The sequence below is a fragment of the Leptosomus discolor genome, chromosome 5, assembly GCF_034619465.1.
Source record: "Leptosomus discolor isolate bLepDis1 chromosome 5, bLepDis1.hap2, whole genome shotgun sequence".
Lineage (NCBI taxonomy): Eukaryota > Metazoa > Chordata > Aves > Leptosomiformes > Leptosomidae > Leptosomus > Leptosomus discolor.
In genome coordinates, this window is record NC_141395.1 from 19,206,500 (window position 1) to 19,229,801 (window position 23,302).

The following is a 23,302-nucleotide window of genomic DNA, read 5'->3' on the forward strand; positions in this document are numbered from 1 at the left end:
TAAACAGAGACTGTTAACTCTTCCTTGCAGACAGAAGGAAATTTTATCAAAATACCTTTTGCTGACTTTGGAAGGAAAGGAGGTGAGACTTACTGTGAGCTGTTTGTTTACTTCTCTGGGTTTTTTATATATCTGTAAGTCTATACGTGTGCGTGTATGTATATATAGGGAAACAGCAACAGGTAAGCGAGTAATCAAAACTAGCCTTTTGCAGTTTGCAGCAGAGAGGAGAAAAATTCTCAGCTGTAGGCTACCATGTTGTGTGCCTCCCCCAGGGAACTGACCAAGCTCCCACAGATCTGTTTCTGTAGTATCCTTGTAGGAAGTGGGGAAGGGAATGCAAGACCCCTGGGTGGCCAGCTGGCTAAAAGTGAATTGGGTTGTAGCTCTGAAGCCTGTTTGTGAACTGGTTGCAGTTCTGTTGCAGCCTGTGCTAATATAACTGTTGGCTGTTGTGGACCTGTCTCATCTGATCTCTCCTGGATCATTTCCTTGTGCAAAGCTACCCAAAATAGCAACTTTTCTTTTGACTTGTTAGTGGAATTCCACCCCAGCCTGTCAGCGCTGAGAAACTCTTTGACTTTCTCCTCTGACTTTCCAGGAAGATTAACCCATCTTCCTTTGCTCTTGTACTTCTTTGAGGTAAGGTTTGGAATGGTCTCTGTTAAACTTACCCCAGTTACTAAAAAAAAAAAAAAAAAAAAAAAAAAAAAAAATATCCAACAAACCCAAAGGCCTTTTTTGGCCAGTTTTAGCTAAAGGAATGATTTGACATAAATGTCTTCCAGAGTCTGGATTAGCGTTAGAAGCAATCAGCTCTTCTAAGACCTCTTTTTCTGTTATGCCAAGACAACTGTTTCTGGGATGCAGTGTGAATCCTCCCAGGGAAGTGAACAGGGTTAAACCCAACATTTTTGTTAGCCTATCAGTTTACTGCAAGGCTGCACAAATGGCTGTCCTGGCAGTATTGAGAAAGCAGCACCGAGTTGGTAAGCAGCAGCAGCAGCTTCCGCACTGCTCCTTGTGTTAACATTGACATTGAAAAAAAGTCTGTCAGATCATGGCCATAGATCATTTCACAGATCTGTTTTAAAACACTGCGCTGCAAATGATTGAGTGGATGCAATTAGTGGGCAGTGTTCTCTGGGAGGATAACATGACTCTTAACTCCTAAACTGAATGTGAAGCAGCCTTTCTCAACCTGAATTCAGGCAAACCTCGAGGCCTCTGTGACTTTCTCAGTCACACCAACTGCTTTTGCAGAAATAAACAAGAGAACTGGCCGTACCCACGGGCTGCTCTTTACCTTCCTGCTTAGATCATGTGAGCTACAGCAAATCTTCTAAAATAGTAATAAAGGACCATAGTTTCAGTTTCTAACAGCATTTTTAATTATTGATTAGCTTTAAATCACTGAACTGGGTTACTAAAGTACTTTAGTCTTCAATGTAATTTTGAGAAACTTGGAAAGTTCTTTTGGTGTTACAGATACTTGGGTAGGACATGGTGTGTGCTGCTTCCAGGGATTATATGGTACAAGCAAAAAAAAAAAAAAAAAAAAAAGACATTCTTTGGATTATTCTTCAATGGTGCTTTTTGTAGGTCATCAATGTAACGTTTCTTTTAACGTGTGCTTGCTGCTGTTTCTAAATTTTACTGTTTTTCTGCCTTTCCCCTCCTTTCTATTTCCTTCTATAGGAAAGAGACCTACTGGCATCATCTTTATAGTCAAAAAGTGGGAACTGCTGCTGAGTTGGTTCTGCGATCGCCTCTTGCTGAGCACCAGGTTAGAAATGCATATTTGCTTTACTTCTAAATGCTAAAGTTATCTTAATTAAGCAAAATAAAAAATTTTGCTCAAACTGCTCTAAGGTTTACAAAAGCATTGTTTCATAAATAGAATTTGTGGCTGAAATAATACTTGGGCACAGTGGATTAACAAAAGTTAAAAGTTGGTTTAATTTGGATCACTAACTGAAATTCTTTGGAAGTTTATACAGAGTAAACAAATATGTTTAGATCTAAATATACTATAACCTACTAAAACACCTTCAGTTACAAATAAGGAAGTAGAGTATTAGTTGCTGAAACTCTAACTGGAGTCAAGCCATGGAGCTGGTGAAATACTTTGCTGTGCATCTACAACTGGTTTGCAGAGATTTTCTTTCTGTGCCACTGTCTTGAGAATCTGAACATCTTCAGTTCAGTGGCTAGTCTGGGATAGTTAGGTGGGTGGTGTTACATCTGTCTAGTTCTGTAAAACAGTGAGATTTTGTTGTTCTACAACTTGGAAAGTTATGGAAATAAATAATCAGTTTGTGTAACTAATTAGTCTAATCCAACTTAAATACAGGAAAATTTGCTTCTATAAATTATGTACTGTTCTATTGGGTTAGAAACTGGAATAAATCACTTGCTAAAGTGAAACGTGGATAGGTATAACATTTGTTATTCAGTGTTATGTCTTAAATGTACGTAGGTAATACACCTTATCAGCTTATGGAAGTTGCTGTAGTTGTAGGAGACACCACTTTTATGGTTACCAGTTGTAGAGACTAAGAATTTCTTAAAATAAATGTACAACCATGATTGCTTAAAATCATAATTTTAGTAGTCTAAATGTACTTCTCAGCTACTCTTCAGCCCTCGTGAGTGTCATGAAAGATGAATCATTGTGGGTTTCAATGGAGGAGTATCTACCACAGAGGGGTGAAATGAAATGTAGTTGGCGTGACTATTTTATTGAAGCCGTTTACCATGTGCTTACATAATAGCTTTAAACAGCAACTTAACCTTTCCATGGAAATCCTAAAACTTAATTGGAATTTGTTGTATTTCAGGATAGAAAAGTGTATACACTTTGTGTGCAGCTTTTGCCTGTAATAAAGAAGCTTGGTTTCAATGGCTGTCTGAAAAGAAAAGCATAACCATTGACCTTTTAATAAACTTCTTTTTAATTCATATAGTGCCAAGGTAGCTTTAAGAAAGTACTTATTGGCAGTTGAGGCTGCAGTTGTTAGATTTGCATGTTCTACAAAATCAAGGGAGTGAATGAAATGAAGCTAATAGCTTGCTAGTGCATTAAACTAGGAAAATGAAATTAGCAAATAGAGTAGGTATTATTGATCTGTGTCTTAGACATTGTTGTTTGAAATGGGTGAAATTCCATACATGATTAAAGTAGGAGTTAGATAATCTTGTCTAGTGGTAGGTTCAAATGCTTTCTCTTTGTGTGTTGACAAGCTTAAAATACCTGGTTTAAATTTAAACTGAAATAAAGCCTATTAGTATCTAGTCAGTACAAATATTAGCAAATTTCAGAAGGAATAATGAAATGACATTCACCTTCAACATAAAGACTTTTTTATTTTTGCTAAGCAAGCTTATTTTTCATATGTTCAAAGGTTTTTTGCATAATTAACTTTAAAAGAAGTCCTTGAATTAGTATTGTTAATACAATCTGTTGAAATTATGTATATAAATCTCTTGTGTAATGTAACATCCATTTGGAAGATGGATGTATTTTTGAAATACCATTACTTGCTGTTCTCAATTGCTCTTATATCGCCTGATCAAGCTTTGTTGTGTTGTGTTAAAACTTGTGCAATTAAGATTGTTGTTTCTGATGCTTTACATTCTATCTTCTATTTCACAACTAAAATAAGCCAGTAAAATTTATTAATTTCTGTAAGCCTTGGAAATGGCTTTATTTGCAGAAAGCCGCTGTTTAAAAAGTAATATTCAGTGAGTTTTGTTTCTGTTATCACTGAGTTTTGTTGTATAAAGCTAGGAAGTTGAAAAAGACAAGCAAGCAAGATAAAGGTCTGTAACAGCGGTGGCAGAACCCTTACTTAGATATCCACAATTAAATAGGAGTTTGCTCTTCAACAATAGAAAGTGAATAAACCAGAGAAATAAATATCAATGTCATTTTTTCGGGTGGGCACCTTAACACTTCTTATTCCTGGAGATGATTCCTTTGAAAGTTGCAAGATAGAAAAGCTGCTTTTTATTTTAAAGTAACAAGTTAGTTGTATTGATTGGAATAATCTTGCACTAGAGCAGTGGCACATGCAACACTGGGAATGTATTAAATGACTGTACTGTCACTAGTGTTCTAACTATATACACATTAAATGTTTACTTTACAGTATTTCTTTTAGTATAATGAGTTCATTAAAAAAAAGCTTTTGATGCTAATTCAGAGATCCGTAATCTGCTCAGTGTCTTTCACGTGTAGTTTTGATGATAACTGACAAGCTGTAAGTTAATTAGCACGGAACTTACTAATGAGGATGCTAAAATCCTTACTTTCACATTTTTATTGATGCTTTCTGAATAAATTGGAGTAAACTTGATTATATATCTAAAGTTTTAAGGCACTTTCTGGATGTAGGTGCTGTTCTTAAGCAACAAAAATTCCCCGATAAATTGAATGATAGGAAAGTTTTGAGAAGTTTGACAAGAACACTCGTCTTCAGAAATGGGGATAACCCAAAACCAAAGCAATAAAACAAGGTCTGTTAATTAGCATGGAAGACAGCTTCTTGAATTAATATGTGGTGTTAATTAACAGGAAGTCTGATGTTGTGTTGTAATTACCACCAATATTTTTGACATACTGAGTGACTGAAGGTGAATTATATAGATAGTAATTTAGTAAACACTTCAGAGCTTAGGAACATTTTTCCTTTGTTTCTGTTTTTTTTAGAAATATGGATAGACTTCTGCGACTTGGAGGAGCTGTACCTGGGCTGGGACAGGTTAGTATATAGCTTGTCAATGTCTTTTCTTTAATATTATCAGTTCTGGAATATTCCTTTTATTATATATAAAAACAACATCAAAAAGCCAGAGTCCATAGTAATAATCTCTGACTCTAGAGATGCTATCTAAGTGTCTGCAAATAATTGTTACAGCCTGACTGTTTGTTTTTTTTTTTTTTAATCAGTATGAACTCTTGTGTTGGCACTGAGTTTAAAGCATGTTTATAAACCTTTCATTTGTCTGAACGTTTTCAAGTTTGGATTGAAACGCATTGGAAACACAGAATAAAATTAAAAGATAATTTTCTGATAATAAGGAATTTCGGAACATGAAGATTGTTTAAATGGCTGAGCATCCCACTTGCTGCCTCATAAATGCTGTATTTCAGTCCTTGGACCATACTGCGATGGGCATTGTAACATACTGAAGTATATGGAAATTTCAGGAGGTAATTTGTGTTGAGTTTGTCTCTTGCAGGTAGTTGTAGCCTATAGTGTGTTTTATTGTGTTTTCTCTTGTTTGCTGTTCACCTCACTTCTGTAACTGTACTTACAGCAAAAAGGCCTCCCTGGCAGCTGTCCTATTCCAGTGGGAGACCTTGTATGACCTTTCCTACCACTAGAGTAAGTCCTAGTGCTCATTTCCTTGGCCAACTGGTGTGGCCAGGAGTCTTCAAAAATAAAACAAAGCTGATCTTATTACATTGTGCTGATTCCTGTAGATACAGGAAAAAAAAAAAAAATTAGGGACTTTGTCTGAGGCTTGTAGGAAGAGTTATTTCCTTAAGGAAAGGGCTCCAGTGTGATTTCCTTTGTAGTCTTGGCTGGCTGCAGTAGCCGGCCTTTCTCTGCTTTCTTCATCAGCCTCTGGGGCTATGTTCTAAATCAAGAATCCAGACTCTTCTTCTGAAGGAATCAGTTCTGTTTGTCTTAGGCTTAGTGATGTGTGTGTGAGTTTGCTTCTGGGATGATTGCAATTGCTAAACCCTCAGATTCTTTTGGTTGTGTGTAGTGTGTTTGTGTCCAGTATAACTAGGAAAGGAGTGGTTTAATATTGAAGCATTTGGTGAAATATTCTAAGCCTATTTACAGCCTCTAGGTGTTTTGCCAAATAAGCAGTAACTTTTGGTGCATAATTTTTTTCCTTTTTATAGATAAAATTCTATTCACGCTTTCTTAGTGAATCTTCAAGCAGCCCTCAGTTATTTTTAGTTTCACTTTCTTAAACAGTTATTTCTCTTGTTCCTCTGAGCTGCCAGCCTGCTTCATGACTCTTCATTTTTTTTAACATCTGCGCAGTCTAATCACTCAAGCTTTCACTTCTTAGTCCTCTCTGAACTTGACGCATATCAAAGCTGTTTTTCAGATTTACAGTTAACTCTCTCTGCTGCTTTCTAAATTTCTCAGCTTTAACTTACAGCTTGCTAGAAAATTGTGGCAGACAATAGAACATAACATTCAGAAGCAGCTCGCTGAACTCCTCTGGCAGCTTTGGCCTGCAAAGCTGCTCTGTGTTTGTTTAAATATGGAATTGTCTCTTAAATGGATTGATGAGTATGTGTTGCATTAAAAAAAAAAAAAAGGGAAAACTGAATTACTCCTTATGCAGGTTTCTGCTTTCACTGGCTATCTTGACTACTTTTGTGTCTTTTGGTTTATTGAATCAGCAGGAAGGCTTTTCAAAAAGAATGATTTTATATCCTTAAAATACAATTTCAGTGGACTTTGAAAGATCACTTCTGTTCTGAATATTGATTGATTGATAATTGAGAGGTAATCCAGAGTGAATTAGACAGCTTTGAGATGGAGAAGTCAGGTATTTCTTGGACATACTTTGTTGTGCTAGTAAGTAAACAAAGTTATTACCATTTGTTTGCACTGGAGTGTTTTCAGCAACTGTACAAAGCCTTTTGTTTTTCTTACTGTTGTATCAGTTGTTCTGTCATTGGAGGTTTTGCTTTTAAGGTTGAACATTGTAAAAACATCTGTTGAGTGAGTCATTCTTGCTAACATAAGTCACCGGTGTGTATAGGCTTGTAGAAAAAGAAAAGCATTTTCAAAGTAATTTCATAACACAATTTGGGGGGGGGTTGCTTAGCAAGAGGACTGCATCACATAAGGTCTGCTAACAGTCTGTTTGACTTGTTTTGTAGCTAATGTTCGAGTAACAGCAAATGCTTGGTCAGCACAGTCCCTATTTGATCTCTGCCAAGGAATTCTTTCTCATTGACTTGCTTTAGCTTCTTCAACAGCAGTTAACTGGCTCTTTCCCCATGGTAAAACCACCTCTTCTGATTATTACCTTGTTTGGGGTTTTTTGGTTTTGTTTTTTCCTTCATCTTCAAACTCAAATATGTTGTCCCAAGTGCTCTTTGGATTCATGTTTTTACAACTTTCTTTTCGAGTCTGTTGGTGTCATGTATTCCACTTGAAAACGGCTTTCAGTGTTTTTATGGTTCTTCTCTTTTCTTAGTGTTTGTTCCTTCAGCGTGCTGTTGAGTGCCTGATTGGCCTTCAATGTTGAATTGTCCAGAGGTGGTCCATGCTAAATTCCGCCAACCCTAAGCCTGTCTTCATATGGCTAATAACAGATCTTTAAGGAAGTGATCTTAGTGATATTTCAACAAACTTTCCCTCCAGTGACTAGAAGGTTTGAGCCATTTCCACCCTTTTAGCCTTAGGTGGACAAAGGACTGATTTCACAGGGCAGCAGGTGTACAAGAGACAAGGGAAGAGAATCTGATAGCTTTTGGCATTACATAAGCCATCCACAGCATTTTCTGGCAGTGAACTTGGTCATTAACTTTGTGTTCTTTGTATGGGAGGGTACCTGTATTTAGTTTTGATCTTGATACCATAAATAAGATCTTCTTTGCAACACTTGTTCATGTAGAATTGTCTTACATGCCTGGTATTGTAGGCATTCGAATTTCCACTCTAATGATATACATATAAGAAGTATGAGTGATTGAAGCTTTTTTTAAAAAGATGTAGGGGAATGGTTAAGATTTGAAGGTATTGTGATGTCCCAAACAAAATGCTTATTACCTTAATTTCCCTTCTGTAGTTCCTGGGAATTCAGGTTTTGGCAATGCCCTTTTCCTTCTCTTGTATGGTCTCCTTTCTTCTTCCTTCTGACCCCCTGGAGTTTTTTAGTTGTTATCTTCCCTTTCCTAGCTCATTCCTTTCCCTCTCTCCCTGTTCATCCCCCTGGAATACTGCCTACCACAGAATTTCTCTAGTGATTTAATACTTTACTTTGCATTGTACATTTGCTGCAGACAAATTAACAGGCTTTGTGGGGTACGTAAAAGCGTTGTACTTATGTAGCAGGCAGGAATCTGGAGCAACACTCCTCTTCATTTTGTACGCTGAACTATTGTTTGCTAGTGAAATCAGTTCCACATATGCCTCTATTAGGCAATCCTACTGGTTACTGTTTAAGAGCGTGAGCAAAGGAAGTACATTTTTAGCAGGGCTCTCTCTCCCCAATGCTTTCAGAACAATAATCCAGGCTATACGAGTTCTTGTCCATGCTAACGCGTCCTGTCTGTTTTTCTGAATCCAGATGTGATAGCAGTGAAATAATTAATGACACTTCTTAAAAATGCTGTGGAAATAATTTTTGTGACTTGGTGGGTTTTTGAAAAATACTCGTTTACATTGCTCTGTTGGTGCAGACGACTGTTCTAGTCCAATAAGTGGAAAATAAAACTGATTCTGTATTTCTGAATTAACATATTTGATGGCAGAGGGGAAGGGAAAAAATCCAAATGGGAAGGGAGGGAGAGACAGAGAAGTGACCTGTGTCTTATAAGGAGTGTTTACACCTTGACTTGGAATATAGAAAATAGAAGTGCAGATAGCTATTTTATTTGAATAATGGACTTGCCAATTAGCCATCAAGTGCTTCCATCTGTGAAATAGTTGATCAGATGGGTTAGCTGGGATGTTTCCAGATTAGGGCATTGTAAATGGCACTTGAAAACTGTCACTTTGATTATGAGGTTTCAAGCATTGCACTGCTTGATGCCGTGGAACCTTTTTCCCTCACATTATCATGGTTTTTTAGAACACGCTGATCCCATTCAGTAAATCTATGGCACTGTGGGAACTTGGGAGACCTGCCACTGATCTAAAGTTCTGTTTCATCTGCTGATCTAGCCAGGATGGTTATTAGAAAAGAGCACTACTGGCTCAGTGTTCTGCCGGGCTTCAGAATAAGAGTTGGTGATCTGGTGGCAAAGGAGGGTCATGCTTAGTGTAGATCATTCCCAATTAACAATTAAATGCAAGTTTCCTTGAATTACTTCATTAAGCTGCTGTGTGTCTCAAAGTGAATGACGTGTTCTAGCTGGCTAATCTACATCCTAAGATTCCCTATGTAAAAAACCAAATGAACAAAAAACCCCAAACAAAACAACACCCTCATCAAGAACAAAAAACCTCAAAACCAAAACAAACCCCAACAAACACTCCCACCCCTTCCCCCCCCAAAAAAAACCAAACCCCAACCAGAAAAAAAAACCCCTAACACCGTAATATCTTATTGAAAATTGTTTTGGTTAATTGATTATTGAAACAGGTTATGTTTTAGTTTGAATGGTGCAAATGTGTTGTCTTTTAATGTAATGAAGTGCTTTTTTTGTTTGGAAAGCTGTAGAGTGTTTTGGTATCTTGGTTGCACCTGCATGACTTTTTCCTTCCTGTATCTCCTGGGTGTTATGTGCTTTATGGAGTTTGAATTGTGGTGGTACGCTATGGTCTGCTTCTCGCATGTATTTGAATCTTCAGGTACTCCTTTTGAGAATACTATGCCAGGGGAATAAATCTGAATTATAGCTTTTAAAACTGTATGTAATTTCTGTGCCGTTGCTTCAGAGACATTTTCCAGCTAAGTTCTCAAGTGCCAGGGATGTTAGCATTTCTAGAATTCCAATATGCCTCCCAGTAGATGAGGTGGTGTAGAATTTGGGTGGGTTATTCCAGTTCTACTTTTTTTCCCCAAAGATTTCAATCAGCCTATTGAAAGAGTAGGAAAATTTTCTCAGTGACGTCTCGTCCATTCAGAACACCCAACATCAACTCCCATAAGGGAGTCAAAAGACTTAATTGATTGCCTAGTTTACCTCCTGTACACTGTCTTAGCGTTAGTTTTATATGTAAAATAAATTATTTTGTTTCAGGGAGCAGAAAAGCACTTTGAACTGTGCTGTCTTACTTTCATTGACTGAGATGAGTATTTTACTGCGTTGGTTAGTGTTTTAATACAGGGCTGTTCAACCGAAAGCTTCATATCCAATTTAAGGTACTGGTGTGGCCTGGGTCTGCTTGCACTGGAGATGAGGATAGCTCCATGGGTAGTGTAGGCTTATTTGAAAGTTGTTGGGGATTGCTGAAGTCTGGGTGTAGTTCTCCTACATTTGAATCACTGTTTCAGTGATTGTAATGTGATTTATATCCAAAAGTGCTAATGGGAGAGGGAGAGAAACATGGTAGAATTGGTTTAGGAACAGTCATATGATTGTACTTGCAACACAGTGCATACTTTGTGTTATAAAAGCTGCCTTGAAGTATGATGGGCTGTACTACAGTCATATCTTAGATATTAATCACAAATAAACAGAACACTGAAAATAACAAAGCTAGTGGGTTGTGCCTGAGCATTACCAGTTTCCTCTGATCTGCTATTTTCATATAAACTCTGGAGACCATTTTTAGCTGCCTTCTCTTGGCCTCAGATCTTAAACTTCCTTATTTCTAATAATTAGGCAATTAGTTTCTCTCTCCTCAACTTAATTGCCAGTATAGTCCAGCAGCCTTTCCCCAGAAGAGACAAAGGAGCTTGGACAAGGAAATGAGTATAGCCATAATGAGAAAGAACAGGGGAAAAAAAGACTAAACAAGAGCAGACATCTTTGTGCCTTTTGCATTGCACCTATTCACTTGTAACGTTCCTTTCTGTAAGCAGGAATCATCCCCCTTACAGTGATCAGTTTAATTTATTTCTCTTAGAAATGGTTTCTTCTTTCTGAAATCCCATGCTATTGAATATTAAATTGCAGCACCTTTGAACAGGGGCTTCTGTTTTCTTCCTGTGGTGTACAAGAGTCCTTTTCAGTTTTTCCTGGAAGTTTGAAGTGTTCTTCTTGTATTAATAGTGGTGTAGTTTGGGATTTTTTTTGTTTCTAAAAAGTGTTACAAACAACCAACTTTCCTATATATTGCCACTGAGTCTGCCAGTTCACCTGCTTGTGTCCAGAGGACCAACTTTTCACAGCAGAGAGCCTGTAGGCATATAGAACCCAGTGTGTTCTTTTATGTATTGAGTAAATACCTTTTAACTGCTTTGCTGCACAAAGTGTACTTTAGGGTGACCTCAGACAGCACCCGCTGAGGGCTACCTCGCCTTCTTGGCAGAACTGTGTCTAGAATAAGGTAATTAAAAGTCTGCATTAGAGCAAGACTTCTGGAGGCAGACAAAATCTACAAATGCTGACTCGTTATCTGCCTTGAGGCTCTTGTTTCTAATTCCCAATACCTTCTGTAATGGTGATAGGAATAGATAACAGGTTAGTCCTGGGTTTATTTTGGACTGAAACTGACCTTCGTATTTTCTGGATTTTATTTTTTCCCAGTAGCTTGAGGTTGTGAAAAATAGCAATTTCTTTTCTAAAACGTGTATGATGTTGCTGAAGATTTGTTTTGTGTCCTTGATCTTATGGCTTTTTGCAAACCATAACTTTAGCATAGAATGGTTTGGGCTGGAAGGGACCTTTAAAGGTCATCTAGTCCTTATGCTTGATAGTAAGGAATATTAACTGCAGTGATGCAGCATACCTTCCTTTGCTTTTTTGCATGTCTTACTGAATTTGTAGATTATATGGGGTAAAGAGAGACTCTAGAACCAGGACAGATTACACTTAAGTGGCCATTTCATGCAACAGTTGTGTTGGGAACATTGCAGAAAGTCTGACTACTGCAAATTGCATCAAGGTGATACATGTAAATAGCTATATCATGAACATATGTTAATATTGCGTAATAAATATTTATGTCTAATAAAAATGGGACTAAGTAGAATGACTTTTTGTGAAGTACATTGTAGTAAAATTTAGCTTGTCTGACTTGAAAATAAATTCAGCGAGCATCATTTGATGCCAAATCCTGGTAACTTTTTTTTTCTTAGTAAGCTTTAGGGCTCAGTCTTTGAGAATATTTTCAATGGTCATAGTAAATAACAGGAGTGCTGTTTTTTATGAAAGACCTTTTAAAGTTTTGACAGTTTTGGGCAACTAGATGAGTAAAACACATGACATTCTACAGGTATATGGAAAATCCTGCACGTGCCCATGTTGGTGGATCACTATACCTCTTCCATGAAACTGTTAGTAGTGCAAGAGAGATTACTGATGGATGGATAGGATAGAAACATAAGCTAAACTTCAGTGGCTTCCTTTCTTCCTTTAGCTAAAATTCTAGCCAGGTTCTCTGGAGTGTCCTAGTGATCTAGAGATTATTTTTGTCTGATGTTGTGCTTAATTTAAAAAGGCAAAGCCCACAGAAACAAAAAACCCAAACAAACAGAAAAGTTAAGCATTGAAGTTTCAGGTCTGCACTGAAGACGTGTTTATGAACTGTTGATCCCAATCCATTTAACCAGCTGCTCAAAGCTAACGAAGTTCAGTGTTCTGCAATTTTGATTTTTTGAAGAGGAGGGGAGATGGGAAACATTATCTATTTCAAGTCCATCTATATTGCTGTCAATGGACTTCTGCTGTAAATGTGAACCTGGATAAACTTTTTTTAGGAGGCAGGATTTTGAAAAACATGCTAAGGCAGGGTTGGTTTGGTTTTTTCAGATATTTTAAATTTAAAGTAGTAATTGATGCCATGATATTTCCCTAGTATCCCTACTCCATTTTGGAGTCTATGAGACTGTCTATGAGATTAAACATATTACTACTTTTTTTTTTATTTCATCTGACATATGGTGTAACAAGACAATGTGATCCTTTCAGAAATCTAGGCTGTTTGAGGCTTATGGTATTTTGTGGTCTGTTATGTATGCTTGATTATAATTGGTATAAAAGTGGGCCTAAACACACAAACTGTTTAGACATAATGCTAGCTTCAAAATATAGTCCTGTTGATGTGGAACTAACTGTAAAATTGTGTGTGTACTAGCTTGAAAACTGCAATAAAATTTCAAATTGCTGCTAATTAGTGTGTGATTCACGGTGCAAAGTAGTGCATTTTTCCCTTTTTATGAGCTCTACAGTTTTTTTCCTTTTTTTTTTATGAACTGGATCACTTTCTCCGTCATGACCGTGTTAACTTCTTGAACTATGGCAAATTCAATACGTGGCTTCTGGTGCTTGTCATGACAGTGTTGCTAAAACCATTGAGATCCAGGAATATTACTATTCCCTTCGCCGCTTTTGTTGCTGGAATAAGAGTTGGTATTTTCTATGAGTGTATTGTTTCAGTACAGGAAAAATTGCTCCACAGTCACAATTTTGTTTAGAATTGTAAGCTTAGCAATGTGTAAAAAGCACTATGCTGATCTAAGAAATATTTTATTCTTTATGTCAATATATCATCAAGTTATACCACTTACTGACAAAGGGTAAGTAGAGAAGAGCAGTGGTACTCCTGTGAACTGTTAAGGTCTTTTTATTATCGCTAATACATCTGCTTCCTCTCCGCTTGCTCGAGTTTGTGTCCTCTCTGCAGGTAGTATTCTGTAATGGTTTTTTCCCCTCTTACTGAGCTGTATGCCCACCATTGGGTTTACCTCCACAAAACGGTAGTTTTAAGCTCACTTTAAGTGCCTGATCTTTCCACACATCCTTTAATATGACAAATCATTGTTTTACAATGATTGTCATTGCATTTATACCCCAGTTGCCCTTTTCCCCTCCACTTATATAATAAATGTCATGATTATCTGAAACACTTGTTTTGGAGGAGGTAGAGAAAAAGGGGGGGTAAATACTTTTTTTAAATTCAAAAGTAGTGCAAGTTTTTTCTGTCTTTTTTTTTTTTAGTTAATCTTTCTCAATTGTCTTTAGATATAACAGCTGAAAATATGTACTGAAAGGGTTAAGTCGGCATGAAAGAATTCATTTCCACTTTAATGACCTAGCCTTGCTGGGTTAGGACGATGGGGAACATGCTTCTGACTTGTACTCCTATTGCCAATTAACACCTCCTATAACAGGTTGCCTCAGCTAGTCATTGAAGCAGAGGCAGTAGAAATAGTTTACATGCAGCTTGTTTTTCACACTAGTTGTTTAATACTCACAAAATTAAACTATTAAAAGGTTTTTTCTTACCTTACTGGGAAAGAAATAAACACTACAGCTGTCAGTGTTCGCTTGTGTGTCCTATGTTCATGTATAAATTGTTCCAACTGCAAAAATAAAATAAGAAAAAAAGTAGTAATGATTGTAGCAGTTCTTATGTTTTACACAGAAATATGTTGTTTGGTGCAATAAAGCTTAAGATTTGCTCTACAGCACTTTAGTTCACTGCCTTTTTTTATTACAGGTGCCCCTGGAAAACTGTTTCTTTGTTGAAACAGCTATGATGTGTTTCAAAATAATCTTTTGTGTTATCAGCGTGACACCAGAGCAGTGTTTAAGATCCATTTAAACAATAGAAAGTGTCTTCATTTGTGGAATACTTTTCATGTGTTCATATAATTAATCGAGTCCACTTTCTATACCTATTTGAATAAATTTAAAATAGTACAAATAAAGAGCAGTGCTCTAAAATGACACTTTATTTCACATTTAATCAGCAGGTATTTTAATAACATAACAAACTTGGCTAAATTGATACCAGTTCACACTAAGAGAAAGGTGGAGTAATACACCTAAAAGTGTTAACAAATTTGCTAAAAGGCCTGAGTAGATAACACTTCCAGGCATTAGTTTTTACCCTGTTAGAATGGCAAATGCCTTTAACGCTTCGTCAACAAGGGCTGCTTGAGTAAAGGACTGCTTTTTATATTGGATCATCTCTTTAACTGCTTGAACAAAAATAGTATTATGCATAATTTAATATTACAATGTAATCTTCTGTTCATAACGTGATCGTGTTTCTTTTTCCATTATAAGACTTACTGAAAAAAATTAAGCAAAAAATGAAATGTATTTTAACCATTATTATTTTGATAACAACTGAATTTTATTTAATTTATTAATTATTACTGAAATTGGGATTCTGCCATTCTAAACAAAAACAGAGTTTTGTTGGGCTTTATGAGATGGCTGGCCATCAGGCAACTCATTTCAGTGACTGACAGCATGTATAGTTGATTTAGAAGAAACCTCCATTTTCAGTAAGTAGCACAGTAACAGTATTTTTTTAAGAACAGTTCTTGAAGTTTAATAATTATTGTATTCAGCTTATACAGGAATGCTTGGGGAAAAACATTGTTCAGTATTTCTTGCTGTTTCCAAATCTCATTTTTCTCCAGTTCCCCAAGAAATTACCCAGTAAAGCTGTGGGCTGGCAGAATGAAGGCAGTATTTGCTGTTTTGCAGTGAGGTGGATAGTCTTATAAAACTCCATGGAGTGGGAGAACTGTCTGACCTTCTTTGAATACATTAATGTAACCAAAAATACCAGCAGATCTTTTGCGTTGCAGATACAAATGCTTTCTTGTTTGGGTTTCTGACACCAGTTAATTTAATTTGGTACTCTGCTTCATAAGGATGGTGCTCCTTTGTTAAAGTTGGCAGGCAGTGAAGTTTATGAACAGTGATAATAGCACATGCTGTGGAGGGTCACTGTAAAATACTTTACCTCCATGTAAGAGATCAGCAAATAAAGTCTTTCTTCCTCTTTGCTTCATGAAACAAATGCATAAACTTCTGTAGAAGACTAGCAGAAACAGGCCAAAGAAACCTCAAAACATGTAACCCGTAGCTAGCTGCCACATATTGTGTAACTAGCACGCAGAAGCTGTGACTGTCGCTCTAAGGCTGTGTTAGATTGTCAGCCATTTATGGAAAAGGAAGTGGTCAGAGATGGAAGTAAATTAGTTCCAGTTTCCAAATGTCTGTTGTTTTCAAATAGCATCATCTAAAGCCAAGTAAACTACTTGGAAGACTCAAGATCTATTCTGTTGGTCTTAGCTGTTAAATCTTTAAAAGTTCTACGTTAAGAATGTGATGAACTTTGGATTTATAATTTTCTGTAGAAAGACAAGTGTATGCCTATAGTATTTTATCTGCCAATTTATCTTTGGTAGAAAAATAATGTGAAACTAAATCTGTTGTGAAGGCAGATTCTGGACAAGTTTTGACCTATGGATCCTTTCATCATCAAATATCCTGAACTGGTACATCACAATAATTTCAGAACTCTTTTGAGCAGTTCATTTTGACCTGTATTCAAAACAAAGGAAGGAATATTAACATGAAAATTAATACACATTATTGGTACAGTGCAATGAGTTGTTTCCTTTTCTCATAATTTAGCTAGTAATTACAATCTGTAAAGAGAACAGAGCAGACTGAAAGGTGATAGTGAGGCCTTCATAAAAGGAGTGTCTGTGACCAAGACAGTACTTTGTATGTGCTGTATTTTATAAGACGACTGAGAATTAATAAACCTATGTTGTATTTGCACTGTATACTAGAATTAGCTAATTTTTAATAGTTCGGTTAAATTGGTTGAACTGCATGATAAGAGTGGGAGCTAATCCTTAGCATTTTTACTATCTCAGTGAAATGGTGAAATTTTCAGATAGTATCTCCTAATGCTTAGTACATTTTTATGTACGTGTTTAAACTCACATTTAGTGTGCAAAATCATTCACAGTGAATACTGTGACTTACAAAAAGAAGAAAAAAACGTGCTAAGCAAGCTGATTTACTCTAGTGAAGCATTCCTTTATGAATTAGCAATGTTTTCTATGCTCGAAGTGAATTGTTGGCTATGGGTACCGGTAGCTGGCAGGAGAACTTTTAACATAAGTTTTGAAGGCAAGCTACTTTATCTCATAGAATGCCTACAGGATTGATAAAGTATAATATTAAATATTCCCTCTTGTGGACCATCACCAAGCTAAACAAGCATTTGAAAGCTCGAAGGAATATAGGTATAATAAAAGAAAGAAAGATTAGGAATGAGTACAGCAGGATAATTAGTTGCCTTGTTACAGAAACAAAATGTAATAATGTTTGTCTTTATCTCCTCCCTATAAGTGTTGAATCTACTGACTGATTTTAAAATGGGAAAAGTTTTGAAGAATAATTAAACTCTTAAAAATTGTGAATGCAGGTGTCTACATAGGAGACAGATGTGATTAAAGCTGTGGCTGCAGGACGGGTGTCAGTGTGATCTGTCAACTTAACAGCACATAGGAGAGACTATTCAAGAGCCATAGGCTGTGGGATAAACTTCGGTTCAAGCTCCTGATTTTTGAGAAGTTAGTCTCAATCAAAAGCCAACTTTAACCTTCTAGAAATCACAGAACTACTTATGCTAGTTTGGGGGAGATTTTTTGTTTGTGTGATTCTTGATTTTAAAAAATGCTGAATGGTTTTGTGGGATGCTTGCTTACCATGAAATGTTAAACAAAATCTGGGACAAATGTAGAATATGTATGGTGATCACAGCATAGATGTTATGGTTCTTCTAAAGCAGAAGGTTACTGTGTTTGAACTTCTACCCTCACTTCAGACCCTCTCTGGTTTAGAACTGGTAGAAAATTGGAAGAGAGCTTTATGTATGAAGAAAGGGGTTGTTATCAAACTAACGAGGGTTTTTTTTTTTTTTTTTAAATTAAAACCCAACTTGTCTATGCTTTATTCTTAGCAGTGATTAAGTGGAAATATGAGACTTTGTGCTTTCCAAAGTATTAAGACTTATAAGTGAAAACGAGATCATTTAGAATAGACTTAAAGCAGTAAAGATACAGTTAAGAAAGTAAGCTTACCTGTTTGTGGAGAAAAAAAATGTAGTAACAGTATCAGAAAATGATTGGGTGTTTGAAGCTTTGTCATTCAAATAATTCAGTTATAGTAAATTTGGAATAAGTGATTCAGGTGCCCTGTGCATCTGGTTCTGTGAAATGTTCTGAAGAGCTGCTTGTAATGTTTGTCATCCTAAGTGTTAGACGAACACTTCTCCACTAGAGCATCTCACTGTTGGGCTATGGCTAGTCGGGGAAATACTTGATGAAGAGGTGGAATTGATTAAAAATAGACTTTTGGGATAACGTTGTAGAAGGTGAAAAGTTAAACCTGCTAGAAGATTGCTGATAGAAAGGCCAAAGTGACAGAAGAATTAGCAATGAGTAGTAAGAAGTGAGGGAGAACAAGTTTCAAGAAGTGATGGTCAGCTGTATCAAAGTTGAAAATAAAGGTCTGAAGGTGTTTGGAAGCAGTTGTGGTTGACACAGATCCATGTACATATGTGAGTTTCAAAATATAAAGATTGGATCTGGAGCTAATAGGGAAGGAGTTTGTTGACATTGGGCGGGGGAACCCAACTGAACTTTCCTACTGTCTTTAAAGTGTTCTGAAGACTAGATGTTTTTCTCTGTAGAAGTGAAAGTATGCAGAAAGGACAAATACTATGCAAAGTTAATATACTGATTACTTAAGTTTGTGGGTTTATCTTCAGGAAGTGATGGCTTGTTCTGATCACCGTGTGTTCTGTTTGATGTCATGTGGACGCGTGCTGTACTGAATTTTTCCACTTGAAGTAAAAAATGAAGAGTATACTCAATTTTTTCTTGGTTTGCCCAGTTTTGCTTATAACTATGGAATCAAAGTTCTATATCTACAAAATGTTTGTATAAAGGCACCATTTTTTCCTCCTTTAATTTACTGTGGGGTGTCTCTCTTTTTTACTATGCTCCATAGTTGCTTTGGTGCCCTTCCAAGTTTGCATCACTTAGTGCAGAAGTAACCTTTTGTCTTTTCAGTGGAAATTTGTTGTACACAATTTAGTAATAGAGTAATGAATGTACTGTTAATTGGCTATGATGGGGTATGCTGGTATGGAATTCTGTATATAAGAGCAATATGTCTCTTGCTGCTCAAGAAAGGGACATTTAAACTGCTGCCTCCTGTGTTTTTCATTTTCAACAGTACACAGAACCTGTTTCAACCAATCATTCACACCTGGGACAGTTGTGCTAATTTTTGAATAACTATTCATAAGGCAAAGAGCAAAGTATTTTGTTCACAGCTTTTCCACCTAGGGATCGGAGGTCCGTTTTTTCTCTCACTGTACCAGTGTATCTGCAAAGTACTCCCATAGCCTTTATCTGCGAGTCCGCTTTAGCTGAAAGCTGATGAAGCAAAGGGAAATTGCTGTTTGTGTTGGTGCCAGTTAATCATGCTAGCCCAGCAGCATTTACATTCACACCACTGTAAGAAACACATAGTTAATTGGAGAACTGGCCATATTTTACAGCTGACGAAGGTTAGCATTGCGGCAAGGCTGCCTAATGGAAACTTATCTGACTCTTAGCCTGTGTGTCTCGTAACAGGTTTGTACCCGGTGCAATACTTGCCAGTTTTTTATTTGACTGATTCTGATAAGATTGCTCTTTAGATTGATATTGTTTTGGGGTGGGGGGAGATGGGGAATGATGGCTAGGTGACTTGTGTTACAAAATAGGTTAGTGAAAGAAGGCGCTGTAAAGAAGTGTTTGGGTGTGCTTGGTGTTGGTTTTGCTTGTAAGAACCGCGTCTAACACGCAAAGTCACGATTATGTATGCATTTTTCTGTAAGTTTTGTACTATGGAAAACAAAAGAAAATGTTTAGAAGATGCAGAATAACAATAGAGAAAACAATTATTTATTCTTTTCATAGGGGCCACCAACAGATGCTCCTGCGGTTGATACAGCGGAACAGGTTTATATCTCTTCCCTTGCACTGCTGAAAGTAAGTGTCTGTGTACTGCATCTGTGTATAGTGCTGGAGATAGAGCACCTGGCACCTATCCAGAGTTTATGGGCTTGTGCTGGTCAGACTAATTTTTAAAATAAATTAATACTGTTTGGAACACTCAGAGTAAGAAACTTACTTTAATTACTTCTTTCTTGTTGGCTTTGTTTTTACTATTTTATAGCTCCTTACAGTTTCGAAAAGTGCTACAGGTTACAAATTATCTATAGGTAAACAAAGGCTGAAAGAACTATCCCAAGGCAAAGTGAACCTCCTGTTAAACATACAGTGTCGTTTGGTCTAATTCCAGATGTTGAAGCATGGTCGTGCTGGTGTCCCTATGGAAGTTATGGGTCTGATGCTTGGGGAATTTGTTGATGATTACACTGTGAGAGTGATTGATGTTTTTGCAATGCCACAGTCAGGAACGGTGAGTTCTTTGCAGCTAGACCTTGATAATTTTGTTTGTTTTCTTGTTTGTTTTTTCCTTATGATAAATATTTTTAAAACCTTTTTCTGCTTTACCTCGTTTATGCAATTTTAAGGTATAACCTACAAGGTATAATTCAAACATGAATTTAATGAATTTAAGGGTTTCAGTAAAAAAAAAAAATCAGTTAAACATTTTTTTGGTGGTTTTTTTTTTTTTTTTGCAAAGACTAGTACGTAAGTATGTATATCAATACATGGAGATGTTATGTCTTTACATATGTTTAAATATACTGGTATAATGTCACTTACAAGATTTATAAATCACTGACTCTAAGAATTCATATACTGTGAGCCAGGGGAAGGATTAAAAATGTAAAAGGCTTGACTAGGAGTATATTATGCCCTTAATGGTGATGGTGCTATAGATATAATTCAAACTTGCTCTTTGACAGATCTTACAGTGGCGTGTCTCTTAACTAATGTTTTTGTGATGTGAAAAAATTATGTATTATAATTTTGAGTAAGAATATATATGTTATGAAGAGATATTTTAAAAAGATGATGGGGCAATGGGTATAATTGGAATTTATCATGCTTTTTGTGTGTGACTTGAATGAAATACTGTTCTTAAAAGAAGCACGGGTCCCTTTGTAACTCGGAGCTGCACATCAATGAAACTTTCAAATTCTTTTGTCCTGAGTTTATTCTATGCATTTGCATAGTATAAGTAGAATCTGCAAAAAGCCAGTATGTGATAGTTATCTTGAATAAAACCTGTAGAGCTGACTTGTGAGAAACAACAGGCTGGAGTTTGCAGAACAAAAAGAGGAGGAAAAGATGAGTTCCTCTGCCTATTTAATCATGTTTACTCATAGTAGAGATGACTTAAATAGCAATTCAAAATCTTCTTTCAGCATTTTAAAAATCACATTGAAATGCATTTCTAAAAATTGTGGTTTACGCTTAAAGGTGTTCTATCAAGCAGTTCTAAAGTAGTCAGGTTGCCCTTTTAAACAGATACTTATGAATGTTTTTTAAATTTTTGTTTGTGGAAAGTAGCAAGTTAAAAGATAGTATGTACAAGTACTATGATTTTTGTCTGTTTTCTACATCAGGGTGTCAGTGTGGAGGCAGTTGATCCTGTATTTCAAGCAAAAATGTTGGATATGCTGAAACAGACGGGAAGGTAAGTCACCCTGAACAGGGCTGACAGTAGCAAGTACTCCCTGCATGTTGTTTAGAAGAAACAGCTGTCTTTCCACAAAACTAGTGATCTAGGGGCTGTTAATAATGTTTAAAAATAAATTGTTGGCCCCAAAATCAGGTGAGTAGCATAGCATGTAATTCGGTCCACCTCATGCGTTTTGAATTGTCAGAAGACTGTCGCTTATGTTAAACCTACAGTATTGATTATTGCACAGAAAGATTAGAATGCTGCTCAGTTTGGTATAAACAGTTACTAGACAGTATCTGCTTAAAAGATTGATGGTTTTATTTCTTTTAATTAAGATTAAAAAAATTACAAAGTTGTAGCTTATTTGTGAGCAATTTTAATGAAAAGAAAGGGGATATAATTTTATAAAAGATCCTAGTATTTAAACAAATTTTTATTTCACTCCTACCTCTCAACAGTTGTCGTCGTCTTGCTCAAATTCTTTTACTGTGGGAAAAACTTCAAAATTAATATTAGCAAAAGTCTCAGCAGCTGAACAGAACAGTGCAAATTGCTTTTTGACTGAGTTCCTAGTTCTACTGCTGGTTTAATTGATATTTAATCCTTTCCCACCATTGGTTCCCGTTGTCCATGTCTGAAACGGACTTTCTGCTGTGAAAATTCAACCCTTAACGCCAAGGAGTTAAAGAGTAGATATTTACTCAAGTGCTGAAAGGGTAAAAACTGGTTCAGGGAAGGTGTGGTAACAGGGTGAAAAACTGAAACCACGATCTACCACCGCTAATGTGTATCCCTTAATGATAGTCCTCTTTTGTCGCATTTATTCATGTCCCTGTTTTCACCATACTATGGTGAGTGATTTAAATATTTCTAATGGTGTGTTTTTTTCACAGCTTATCCTAATTTATGACCTGATACGTTACTATTTCTTGTTGTGTTTTATTTTTAAGAATCTCAATGTCCTCTTTGTTTCAGACCTGAGATGGTAGTTGGTTGGTATCATAGTCACCCTGGCTTTGGCTGTTGGTTGTCTGGTGTAGATATCAACACTCAGCAGAGCTTTGAAGCCTTATCAGAAAGAGCTGTTGCTGTGGTGGTGGATCCCATTCAGAGTGTAAAAGGAAAGGTATAGTAGGCTTTTTTTTAAGGTACTTTGGTAAGATTTAATGTAGAAGCACTGTACATATGTGCTTTTGGAGGCCAATTCTGCATTAAAAAAAATAAAAATAAATTTCTCATTATAAACGAAAAGATCATTTTTTAGTTTCTTCTGCATCTTACATCAGTATTCCTTAAACAAGCTGGAAGTCTTTGATATTGTCAGTACACATAACCAATCATAATCCTTCCTTAATATTTTGCTATTCAGGTGTCACTCAACATGTTTGCAACTGATAATCCAAGTATACATTGTTTCAGATAGTACATTTTAGCCACAAAATCTAAGATCAATTACTAACAGATTGGAATAGGTTCAGCCCCTTAATGTGAGTACTAAGTAGGCATTGATTTATAGGCATTGTGTATGGTGGCTTTTAGTATCATTTCTATTCCAAATATTTTGGGCAATAAAACTTTACAGAAGACTTGGTATCAAGCATTTGAGTTTGAGAAGTGTGCAGATAAGTGATTAAGTATGTTATATGATTATGAAAAGAGATTAACTTGCAAAGCATATTGGGCTATAGTTGTCCTTTGTTGAAATCTCTTTTGTTCTTGTTTAGTTCTCTTTTTATTTCTTTCTAGCCCCATATGCCATTTTCCTATTTCCTGCCTCATGACAGCAGGGAGCAGCTCTATTATCACCTTCACAGAGCTGTCTGCAAATGTGAGAGGCAATTCGATTTTGCTCAACCACAGGGAGAGTGGATTAGAAAAACTACAGAACGTACAGAAATTGGCTAGGTGGTTTACTGCTTTAAAATACTGCTGAGGTGTTTTGTTTGAGCATGCACTTCCATTGTATTGTAGAATAATTATTGAAATGCGTCGTGGTATATATGGGTGATA

At 36.4% G+C, this 23,302-nt stretch overlaps 1 protein-coding gene across 1 annotated transcript in view; it reads left to right on the forward strand.

Annotated features, from left to right (window-relative positions):
* The first annotated feature begins 1,723 nt into the window (after positions 1-1,723).
* Positions 1,724-23,302, forward strand: part of PSMD14 (proteasome 26S subunit, non-ATPase 14) — a 42,876-nt gene continuing 21,297 nt past the window's right edge. The window contains exons 1-6 of the mRNA XM_009961089.2: positions 1,724-1,786; positions 4,712-4,763; positions 19,612-19,683; positions 19,997-20,116; positions 21,234-21,304; positions 22,268-22,418. Of these exons, the coding sequence (XP_009959391.1) occupies positions 4,716-4,763; positions 19,612-19,683; positions 19,997-20,116; positions 21,234-21,304; positions 22,268-22,418 (462 nt within the window). The 5' untranslated portion in view covers positions 1,724-1,786; positions 4,712-4,715. The remainder of the gene's footprint in view (positions 1,787-4,711; positions 4,764-19,611; positions 19,684-19,996; positions 20,117-21,233; positions 21,305-22,267; positions 22,419-23,302) is intronic.